At 36.0% G+C, this 12,380-nt stretch overlaps 1 protein-coding gene across 2 annotated transcripts in view; it reads right to left on the minus strand.

Annotated features, from left to right (window-relative positions):
- Nucleotides 1-12,235, minus strand: part of LOC110452470 (general transcription factor 3C polypeptide 5-like) — a 58,855-nt gene extending 46,620 nt beyond the window's left edge. For both annotated transcript variants that reach the window (XM_021501028.1, XM_021501029.1), the window contains exons 1-5: nucleotides 12,045-12,235; nucleotides 9,127-9,325; nucleotides 7,840-8,097; nucleotides 6,911-7,044; nucleotides 2,684-2,891 (exon numbers count right to left, since the gene is read on the minus strand). In XM_021501028.1, the coding sequence (XP_021356703.1) occupies nucleotides 2,684-2,891; nucleotides 6,911-7,044; nucleotides 7,840-8,097; nucleotides 9,127-9,325; nucleotides 12,045-12,224 (979 nt within the window). In that variant the 5' untranslated portion in view covers nucleotides 12,225-12,235. The remainder of the gene's footprint in view (nucleotides 1-2,683; nucleotides 2,892-6,910; nucleotides 7,045-7,839; nucleotides 8,098-9,126; nucleotides 9,326-12,044) is intronic.
- Nucleotides 12,236-12,380: the final 145 nt, after the last annotated feature.

The raw sequence follows: 12,380 nt of genomic DNA on the forward strand, positions 1-12,380 counted from the left end.
TGGCTCCGGTATAGATAAGTAACTAGGGTCCAAAAGGGCAGTGGCTCCGGTATAGATAAGTAACTAGGATCCAAAAGGGCAGTGGCTCCGGTATAGATAAGTAACTAGGGTCCAAAAGGGCAGTGGCTCCGGTATAGATAAGTAACTAGGATCCAAAAGGGCAGTGGCTCCGGTATAGATAAGAATGAAAGTGACACTAACAAGAGTGTTCAAAGCTAAACCAGTGCTTGACAGCACTTGATGTCAAGATACTGGCCCAGATGGACAAATGAGCCAAGCCAAGTACCATGCTCCACAATGTGTTGCTGCAAGTGACGAGACTGACCAGACACAATAATAATTTCTAACTGTAACAACACAACCATTGTGATAATACACTAACCAGTGAAACCACAAGTCTAACCCACCCCCAATTAGCACTGTAGAGTTGTGTATACATCATGAGTGACATACAGCTACACTCTGAAGAAACAATATTTTTAAGTTCAGTGAAATCTATAGTAGAGTCACTTGTAATTATAATAACAAATATTTACATTCGCTCCCATTGAAGCTGTGTAAACCGTGACTGCGTATACATTACCGTATACGCAGTGAGATTCCTTGGAGACCATTGATTCCTATTGATGACGTAATTTACATTGTGACGTCATAATGGTAAAGTTGGAAATCCATCGCTGCTCGCAGGCTGTAGGCTGTTCATTTGTTTGGATTTACGCACGTTACGGAGGCTTTGTACCATTATAAAAGCAAATGTATTGGAGTTAGCTTTATTCTGAGTGTACCATCATAGTACGAAAATGTGTAAATATAAGAATACATTCGTTGCCAACTGCGTTCATACTACCGTATACGCAGTCAAAATGAAGGTCAATCCTAATGTGAACACGGTATATTAGTCAGCGATGTATTTATTGTCAAAGAAATAACGCTTGTTATGTGCAGCTGTCGTGTGCGGCGATCAGGTTGACCTTAAATATTATGCCCAACTCCTATCGCCCTTGTGAATAAGTTAAGGCGATTCTGTATCAGAAATACATTAGGAGGAGCCATATGCCTTTTATTGCCAATGTTTCTGGGTATTCTTCTGCTAGATCCTTTCCAATCGTTAACAGGACAGAACAAAATGTCATAAGCCTAGCATCAGACTCAATCAGAGTGTGGTACCATTTTCTGTCATATAAAGTACCAGACAATCAAAGTGCCCATGGCACTGGAGGATTGGCATCATCAATGTGTTTTTTTCTCTATCGATTTCATCCTGAATGGACAGGTTTCACAATGATGTCCCTATGCTTTTATGTGGAATGAAACAATACAAATCTGGGCCCATCTCACTCCTTTTACATTTTATTTTATTTTATTTATTTTACAGTTTTACTTTATGCCTGTATTCTTAACATAACTGAAGTAATAGCAAGCATGTCTTCTTTTCACTACACACTATCCATTCTATAATTTGATTTGACTATGATACGGCTTTCTCTGGCATGGTAAACATAACCAAATTGATACTCTTAACATTTATGGTGAGATTCATAATGCTGTAACATAATCATTTTTGAAAACTTTATCAGATAAGCACAGCCAGAGAAAGGAATCTTTAAATACCACGAAAGTCACCATTGCTCAAATAAAGGCAAACGATCATGTGTTCATGCATTTTGCTTTTGGTTTCAAAAATTCACCCAATTCAATGTAGCCATACATGTACTTTCTTGGCCGTGTCATCCCCGGCTGGTGAGCCCTATCAAGTCCCAACATGCAGTATTTTGATATTTATTTTGAGATGCAATACTATTAAACATGATGTTAGACAATAGTTAAAGGAGTATTTGGTTAATTTAGTTCAAGTGCTATTAATTATAATTTTTAAAGTGTAACTTGGAAGAAAAATATACTTACTTATGAAAACAAATCAGTTTTGATCGCATTTCTTGGAAGGTGAAAGATAAAATGTGGTTAAAAAGATATAATTTTAGAAATACAAATGTTATTATATATTTAATGCTTTTCAAAGAAGTTAAATATGGAAATTAAACCAAAAGAATCCAATAAAAAGTAGCCTCAGTGATGCATTATTTTTCTAGAAATCAAATGTGTCTGAAGGATGGAACTGAATAGCTCACTGCTGCAAGCTTTCGACACTAACATAAGACTGGAGTCGCGAGGCCCCTGAAATTCAGAAAAGGCCCCCTCATCTTCTGTCATCACTCATCAATGACCCAGCTGGTCCCCAGCTTTTTTTGGATGTTACATTCCTGATCTTTTGCTTACCTTTTAACTAATAAGTATAATTTTATCTTTCACATTCCAAGAAATCTGTCCTTAAAAAAATTGATGACTGGTGTAGGGGGAGCCATGCCATACTTAATTGTACATAGTGAATAAAGTACAGGACCCAATTTTACTATGTAACACTCCAGCATCTCAAAAGGTACTCCCACACAAAATACAGTAATTGTAAACGACAGAGCACTAACTGACCGGTTGACTGACAGACTGACCGACAGACTGACCAGCTGACAGAGTGGCTGACGTATTTACTAATTTTAAAAGGAAATTATGCAAAACTAGTTCCCTTTGGTAGTTTCAGTGGAGGACAAATTATGATGAAAAAAATAATGACAATACAGTATATATAGTTAATATTTAAAACTTCACAGGAACATGAAGACTGTACCTTGTCGTTTTCTGAAATCCACGGTCTGAAACATTTTGGCTTCTGGGTTTTCTATAGGGTCAAACCCAAACTTGCACCACAAGCAGCGCCAAGGTCCACTCAAATAGTAAAACCCTGTCAGAGGTAGTAGGTACTTCAGCTTCTTCTTGTATTTATGAAAATGTAGGTTCAAAGCTGCCCTAGACCAAATTGGTCGCTCCTTAAAAAGCTAAAAGATCAAAGAACATTTAAGAAATATACAATCAAGCAAAAATGTTGGTATACGGTAAGGTTATGCGATGTTACCTTAACAAGAGGCCCAGCGACCTGTACGTATCGCTCACCTGGATATTTAAACAGTCATAGCAAAATATTCTCATTAGATATTATACAGTACTACAAATATTTCAAAATATTGGCTCTGTCTCTCAGCAACACCCTTACATTATTGGGTCCCATCCCTATGTCCCCATTGGGGTGGGGATATGGTTTATACAACATTGAATCATAATGGGCCAAGGACACTCTATATCAAACTAGATTTAGATAAAGCTATAAGATAAAAATCCATACCTATAGTTCTTGGTTATTCAAAACAACCTGTTACAAGATTTGAACACGTTTTACCACAGTGACCTTGAAAGTCTTACAAAGTTATTCAGTTAAAAATACTTGGAAGTCCTTAATCCCAAATATCATCACCCTGTGGCTCTTATATAATTAGTTATTCAGACCTATGACCTTGAAAGTAGGTAAAGGTCATGCCTTTCACTTCTTCAAAAGACACTGTCTGCAGTTTTTACCATATCTATCCATTGTGACCTTGAAAGTATACGTTGGTTGAGGTAATTTTTTAATCGTCAACTTTGTCGGGCCCCATCCGTGGAAGCTACCAGAGAAATGTAATGATATGATTCTATAACTTTTGCTTCTTCAGAAGAAGTTGTTTGAATTGTTTGACAAATTTATCCCTGTAACCTTATAAGTAGGTCAAGGTCATTTTCATCCTCAGACTTTCTTGGCTCTAACCAACAAGTTACCAGCCAAATATGAATCTATGCCTTCCGATACTTCAAAAGAAGTTGATTGAAGTGTTTGACATATTTGACTTTTATGTCTTTGAAAGTAAGTCAGGGTCATTTTCATTCTCAAAGTTTGTGGGGCTCTATCCGAAGAAGCTACCAGCCACATATTCTGATTCTATTCCTTTTAATTATTCAGAAAAAAAATATTTTAAGTGTTTAACATATTTGATCCTTGTGACCTTGAAAGTAGTTCAAGGTAATTTTCATTTGCAAACTTGTTGTCCTCTATCCTAAGAGGATACAATCCAAATACATTGATTCTAAACTTTTCAGTTCTTAAGAAGAATTTGTTTGAAGCATTTAACCTATTTGATCTCTGTGACTTTGAAAGTAAGTTGAGGTCATTTTCATTCACAAACTTTGTTATGCTCAATCCAAGGCAACTACCAGCCAAATATAAAGATTCTATAACTTTCAGTTCTTAAGAAGAAGTCATTTGAAGTGTTGTTGACATCTGTGACCTTGAAAGTAGGTTCAGGTCATTTTCATTCACAAACGTTGTTGGGGCTCTATCCAAAGAAACCACCAGCCAAATATTATGATTCAATGCCTTTCGATTATTCAGAAGAAGTCTTTCGATGTTTTTGACATATTTGACCCCTGTGACCTTGAAAGTAGGTTAAGGTCGTTTTTCATTCTCAAGCTTTGTCAGGCTCTGATCAAGGAAGCTCTTAGCCAAATATCATTAATCTAGGCCTGTCCATTTTTCTTAACAAGACCGGCAGGTGAGCTAAAAAGTCTATCATTTGTGGTATAGACAAAATTAAATTATTCTAATATAGCTAAAAGTCTTTAATAATAATAAGACTACAGCAGGGGGATCTATATGTTCATTTGATGCCAAGTATTATATATTTAGTATTGCTGTAATTGTTTCGCAACTGAAGATACAGGAGATTTATGGACAAATGTAAGGAAATATGCACAAAAACAATGGAAAAAAGAAACTGACAATATGCACAACCACATGCAAACAAATGTTCATAGAAAGAGAATCTTTAAAGTTAAACTGAGTATAAAAGATTTTACCTCCCTAACATTTTTATGTGTACCAAAGAGAATTGGTGGACAAGATTTTGACTTCCATATCAAAATAATTATAAATGAGGATGACCCAATATATAATGGGGGCATGAGATATGAAATTAGATAATCAAAATCAAAATCAAGATGTAGAAGTATAATTTGGTGAATGCAGATGAAACAATGATATATACAGGGTCACGATATATACAGGGTCACGATATATACAGAGTCACGATNGTCACGATATATAGGGTCACGATATATACAGGGTCACGATATATACAGAGTCACGATATATATAGGGTCACGATATATATAGGGTCACGATATATACAGGGTCACAATATATACAGGGTCACGATATATATAGGGTCATGATATATACAGGGTCACGATATATACAGGGTCACGATGTATATAGGGTCACAATATATATAGGATCACGATATATACAGGGTCACGATATATATAGGGTCACGATATATACAGGATCACGATATATACAGGGTCACGATATATATAGGGTCACGATATATATAGGGTCACGATATATATAGGGTGACGATATATATAGGGTCACGATATATACAGGGTCACGATATATATAGGGTGACGATATATATAGGGTCACGATATATACAGGGTCACGATATATATAGGCCTTAATTCAGTGCATTTTGTCTTCCCAAAATATGTACATGTAAGAACCCAAAGTTTGGTGAAAAAAAGGCAAACGTCTGGAAAAAGATGTTATGCTTTGTACAAACTCGGTATCAAAAAGCCACGACAGGGCCTTAACATTATATATACATGTGCTATTGTGTGACACTTCAATATGTGACACTCCCTTTTCCCATGATACACAGGTATAGAATGGTTGGTGAACATAAGTGAGATAGCAAAGAAGATATTCTCTTGACAAATTTTGGTAGAAGATAACAACAAAGGGCTATAACTTTCATAAAAATACACACAAAATTCAAAAACATTAACTTGTTCAAACTATATATAATACAATGGAAATTTATGGGACAGTTTGTCTACATACAATTATCATTCAGACAAGAATTGCACGTAATTATATGTCTCGCCTGTTCCCACTATGAGCGTAAGATTCAATGTGTCAAGCATTGTAAGCTGGAGCCGAAGTTCGGAATTTTACATTTTATAAATAAGTTTGGCAATACATCGACCATCTTGTCAGATCAGAAAACGGATGCTGCGGTTGAGTTCACAGTGTGAAAATACACTTAGGCCTACATGTACATACAGATTTTTTAGCGAAATCCAACAATAACTGAATTTTGACCAATCAGAAACCAATATACAGTGGTCATTTTGCAAATTCAGAAAACTGATGTTGCGACTGAGTTCGCAGTGACAAAATCAACTACATATAAAATTTGAGCGAAATCGAACAATATCTGAATTTCGTCCAATCAGAAGCAATTATACTGCGGCCATGTTCGTTGTCTGATTACGTTAAAACATTGATGTTGTAACCTGTAAGATGGTAATGATCATCCCAACCTACAGTCTAAGTTTAATTAGTCTAACACTTCAAATGTTTGAGATACAGCATAAAACACACAGCTAAACGCAAAAACCTAACATTGATGAAGATGCTGTCAAAGTCACTGGACCATGAAATGTAGGGCACATTCAGCAACTGATGCATGAATTGAGGTGAAGTATATAAGACGCACGTATGGTACAAGTTTGGTTGGTCTAGCACTTAAAACTTTTTGAGAAAAAGCTAAATGCAAAAACTTAACGTTGACGCTGCCACTGCCATCGGAAAAGTAACAGCTAAGTCCCGCCTCCACAACATTCGTCACAGGGCGAGACAAAAAGGAGAGCATTAAAGAGGATATATTAACAAAGGCACAGACATCAACTTACACCGGTGTACCATAGAGAGACAAATTGTCAACAGGCATATAAAATGACATTCGGCTGATGAGTGACGGATATATACAAGCTACTATTTAAACTTGACGTGTATTCCTGATAGTTGGTCTGTATTTATGGATATTCAATTAAAGATAAATTTCTGTTACTCAACCAGTCAGCTTCAGCCGGTTCTCTGGTTAGAAACTCCATTCATTAAATACTGTCTGGAAAGCTGACTAATTACCTGTTCAAGTTTTTGTTCAGCCTCTGGATTGTTGTACTTGGACCTCAGAGCGGCCACGACTTTCTCCGACACATGGGTTGGAACATGATCTCCAAAACTACAGAACTGCGTAAAAATGGTCCTCTTCTGGCGCACTATGTAAAACAAACCAGGATTAATCAAATCCTAGATATTTTCCAGCAAAAAAGTCCCATTCTCACAAAACTACTAAAAAAGGTATTTAATTTTCAGGATGAATAATGGACATTTTTGAAAAAAATTATGTACCATTATTTTCTCTTTGGTCTTTTTTATGATACAAAAACATTTTGCGGTTATTTGAATTTTCTTTGCTATGCTTATCACCTAATTAACTAGATCAAAGAAAAATCCCAATCCTCAGATTGACAATATTTAATACAAAAATTTACTACACAAAAGGTCCTCTGCTCATCAGATATATATTTTATCAAAATTTTGTCTATTGTACTGTTACAAATCATGAAAGTGCTGAAGGTAGCAACTCATGATCACTACCTATAACAAAAACAATCCTTCAGTAGATAAGTCTTAAATTAACAATTCAGCCACATAGTTTACAAAATAATGTTAAGAAAATATGAGTATATAAATCTAGAAAAGGCACCTTTAGGAAAGATTTTTTTTCCATTAAAGCTTGAAAAATGCTGTCTTCAATATAGCACCTTGTTAATTCAAAATTCTGTATTTTACATGAATGTGTTGTCTCCCTTCGATTACAAATTTGTCTTGAATCAATGTTTTCTCTCCTTTTCTGAGAAAACTGTACATGAGGTGAAATAATATTTACCAGAACAAAAACCCTATCGTTCTGATATCATATTTAAGAGTGACTGAATCCATGCCAATTTGCAGTTTATCTGGCCATGGGGTAGCTTAAATACAAGTTCTCGTGAACAAGCCTTTGGTACCTGTGCCAATAAGGTTTTGAGGACGGTTGCGGTCAGGGTTGACGTAGCCAGGTCTGTGTTCGATATCCTTCCGGAGGAGGTAAGTCTTGTCGGGAAAGTCCATCCTGGAGAAGCTGCTTGGGGGTAGGAAGAGTGAGCAGCCATTATCTAGAAACTCACGCCGGTCACACAACTTGTTGAGAACCAGTTTTTCAGTCAGGCTGGTATAACTCTGGTCTGGCTGTCGAGTCATAGGCAGATACTGGTAGTCTACCATGGCTGGAACAGGTGTTTCAGATGTGATGGAAGTAAAATTACATGGTTATCATTTTTACTTTATTAACTTGTAAAAAAATATTTTATTACTCAATAACATCATTACTTGTTCACCTATTAGTTTAAGATGATGATCTCACATTTTTCATAATTTATGAAGGGCCTTAACCAATTTTACAATGCAATACCCTCATCCACCAAAGATGATTCTGACCAAGTTTAAATAATTTTCTGCTGAAAATGAATAAAATATACCCAAAAGTGTTATTTCCCTATATAAACTTTACCCCCTCCCCAAGGGAGAAGGGATGGCTCAGGGGTCCTGAAATTTACAATTTCAATAAAACTCCTGATGTTCTTTCTATCCATTCACTGAAATTGACTGTAGTACCTCCGAGTCTGGAGAAGAAGGTTTTTGAAATATTGGTAATTTTTCCCTTTGTGGCCCGCCCTGGCCCCTAGGGTTGGGGTAGGAATCCCAATTTTACATTTTAAAACAATCTTCCTCCAAGGATAATTCTCACCAAGTAAGAATAATTTCATACAGAAAATTGTAAAAATATACACAAAAGTGTTATTTCCCTATATAAACTATAGTAAACTTTACCCCCTCCCACAGGGAGAAGGGATAGTTTGTGGGTCTTGAAATTTACAATTTAAATAAAGCCCCTGATGATCTTTCCAACCATGCAGAGAAAATGACTGTAGTGCCTCTCAGTCTGGAGAAGAAGATTTTTGAAATATTGGTTAATTTTCCCTTTGGGGGGGGCCCACCCTGGCCCCAGGGGTTGGGGTAGGAATCCCAATTTTACAATTTTGTAGCCTCATCTACCAAGGATGATTCTGACCAAGTTTGAAAAAATTCCATCCATTGGTTCTTGAGAAGAAATTGAAAATGTAAAAAGTTTACACACGATGCACAACGACGACGGAAAGTGAAAGCTCAGGTGACCTAACAATAGAACTATCTGGTTTAAGCGAAATAATTTTCAGTAAAAAGGACTGAATGTTAAAAGATTACAAAATCTTTACCTTGGAATTTATAAGTGATTTCAATAACCCCAATGACCTCCATATTGTACTTAGATTCTTCTGGCTTGCCTTTCCTCCATCTTCTCTTTATCTTCATCAATAAATTAGTTGTGGGGTATCTTTCTCCATACACTGCCTTACAGTAAATGTCCTTAGGTCTCCAACGTAAAGCAATGCGTTTGTTGGTATTGCTGAATGACTGTAAATTTCAGACAAATGCATTGATGTAATAGGCTTATATCTGGTTTCATACATTTTAAAACCTACTTTAGTACTGATTTCATTAATTAAAAAATCCTTAATTAAAATCGAAGTTTTCTTTAGATCAAATATGCGAGACTAAAACAAATCACAATGAAAGTCAGAAACCCTAAATATCCTTTCAACTTTTAAACTGATGGCTTTGTTGTGCACAAACAGGTCTCTGGAATCAAACACTAACAAGAGTTATCTCCTGCACTGGAAGAAGAAAACACTAACAAGAGTTATCTCCTGCACTGGAAGAAGAAAACACTAACAAGAGTTATCTCCTGCACTGGAAGAAGAAAACACTAACAAGAGTTATCTCCCACACTGGAAGAAGAAAACACTAAGAAGAGTTATCTCCTGCACTGGAAGAAGAAAACAAAATTAGGAAGCTACAGCTGCTATTCTATTAAAAATCTTCAGTACATGTCAATACAGCAATATTGTATAGTTCAATAAACGATATTGTGGTGCTTTTTGGGAGAGTTATCTCCCTTTGAACACTGACCCTGATGATGTATATTGATCATGCTAACATTGCTGTGCTGTCTTGGCACATTCTCTTAGCATCCTGACTACTGGCTGATCAACATGTGAGGTTTTCCAAAGAGCTCGTCTCAGACCCAATATAGAAACAATGTGAGGGTAATAACAATATAGTTTGCTACAATGTCCACATTTTATATCTAAATATCCCTGTATCAGTTACCTGTCAAAACAGAAAACGGTCTGTAAAATTTTACAAACACAAATTAATGATGCTTGTCAGAACAAGGTTTCCTAAGCATAGACTGTGGATAAATGCAAGGGTGTATGCCAGGCAAGGGGATTCCCAAACTTTGGTTGTAAATACTGTAGTTGTGTCTTCAGGAGCGAAGACTTAGAAAAAGGAGGGAGGAATGTAGTGGAACTGGACGTGGTCGATCGTCTGCGACCAGGTAGCTCAATTTGGAGAGCATCCATCTTGAGTTTGAAGGGTCCCAGATTCGAACCCTGGTCTGGCTGTGCATGTTCCATCTCCTGTTACACATGTATCAGACTTGGAAATCCTCAGAACATAATATATGATTTTAATTAAATAAAAAATAACTAAGGATGATTTGTATTAAAACAAAATATATATTAAGATTTCTACATTTTTTTCAACAATTCTGAGCAAACCTTCAGTCAAATTGTCCCATTTGTTAATGGAAATATATGTATGTGTTGCATTTCCTTTTAAACAGTGAAAGTTTACATTGTTACCATGTTATAGCAGCTGGATTGGGCCAGGTATTGGACCAGGGCCCATATTTATGAAACCGTTCTCATGCTCAAGCATGGATTTTGTGCTCAAGCCTATTTTTTGTTTCGTTTATAAATTATCAATAAATATTATTTTGTCAATGATTTGGAAACACAAATAAAAAAACTTAACCAAATACTGTTTTCAATGTTTAGATTTGACGTTTTGATCGTTTGAAATGATTTAAACAAGTTACAAGAAAGTTAGTTTGAGCACAAAAATCCATGTTTGAGCATGAGAATGGTTTCATGAATACGGGCCCCGGACTGGAACAATCAATGTAGATCCTTTGTTTTTAGTATATGCATCCCTTTAGAGTTTGGAGGTACCTGGCCCTCTTGTGTTTTCTCTTCTGTCTATAGTGGTGCTTTTTAAGCTGAATAGCCAACACTTTTTCAGTCCACTTTAATTGGCAAGGGAATACTCAAACTTTAGCCTTTTGCTCCAGGTTAAAGGCTAAGAAAAAAAGAGACTCAGGTTGGTAGCAGGATTTGGCTAGGTGACTGGGAGGTATCGGTAGTCAGGTCCAGTACTAGTACACTCTGCCAATTAAGCTATATAGCTATAAAGACCTACATAGCTATATTCACCTATAAATTATAGCTGTATTGAGCAATATTTTCTAAGATTTCAATTTTCATTAAATTAAAGCAAAGTCACATAAAACAATAAGGTTGATGGTAATGTTGACTACAAAAAGCATACATTTAGATGTTTATTTTCATTTTTCATAAATGTAAAATTTTCGATTTTTTTTACATCATTACTTTTTAAAAAGAATACTTATATTTAATGTCTTGTTATCAACCAAATGATTAAATCTTCTTTTAAAAGCGACTTTTGTTTTGTTTTCCTTAAAAAAGAAAATCACATGAAAATAGCCCCAAAGACCTTTTTCAGATAGGTCAATAGAGCTATTATAGGTCATTACAGCTATATATAGCTCAATCGGCAGAGTCATGTACTGGACCTGGTAGTTCACGATCAGTTGGTAAGATCTGGGGTTCAAAACCTGGTGTGATTCCTCGGCCGTTGCATTTTATATGGTGTCAGGTTGTTTACCCCTTAATTCCATTCGCCACAGATTTTAATAATTAAAAATATTTCAGCTGATATATATAACTCAAAAGTAAATATTGACATAAGGCGAAACATCCTTGGGACGAATTAATTTAGGGCGAAACGACCCGTTGTGCGAACGGGATTTAGGGCGAAATGACTCGTTGTGCGAACGGGATTTAGGGCGAAATGACTCGGATCCATCCAAGGACATACTGCATGCTGACTTGAATATTAAAACTAAATACAAAGCAAAAGTCGCATTCATAACATTTGATCCCCAAATAAAGAACACTGTGAGCTGATCTAGAGTGTCAATGATTGATACCTTGGACAATTCTTCACACCCTCCAAGTGTTGCCAACGCTTTATCAACATCGTTAACAATGGCTGGATGTTCTACCGACACAAGTTTGACGTCTTTTACAAACGGGACTTTTGTTAAAGCCTCTCCATCTGACCACTCTGTGTCTGTAACAGGGTCCTTTGAACCTGGCGGTTCGGCCATGTTTGTTGATGTTTTTCTTACTCTCAAACCAATCACTAATAACTTTTATTATAATGTATAATACATAAAATGATACATAACTATGATAAAACACGTAACTCATAATCATACAGTTTATTAAATACAGACTAAATAAGGAATCTTTAAAGACTATTG

This window comes from Mizuhopecten yessoensis, unplaced genomic scaffold (genome assembly GCF_002113885.1).
Source record: "Mizuhopecten yessoensis strain PY_sf001 unplaced genomic scaffold, ASM211388v2 scaffold6697, whole genome shotgun sequence".
NCBI classification, from domain to species: domain Eukaryota; kingdom Metazoa; phylum Mollusca; class Bivalvia; order Pectinida; family Pectinidae; genus Mizuhopecten; species Mizuhopecten yessoensis.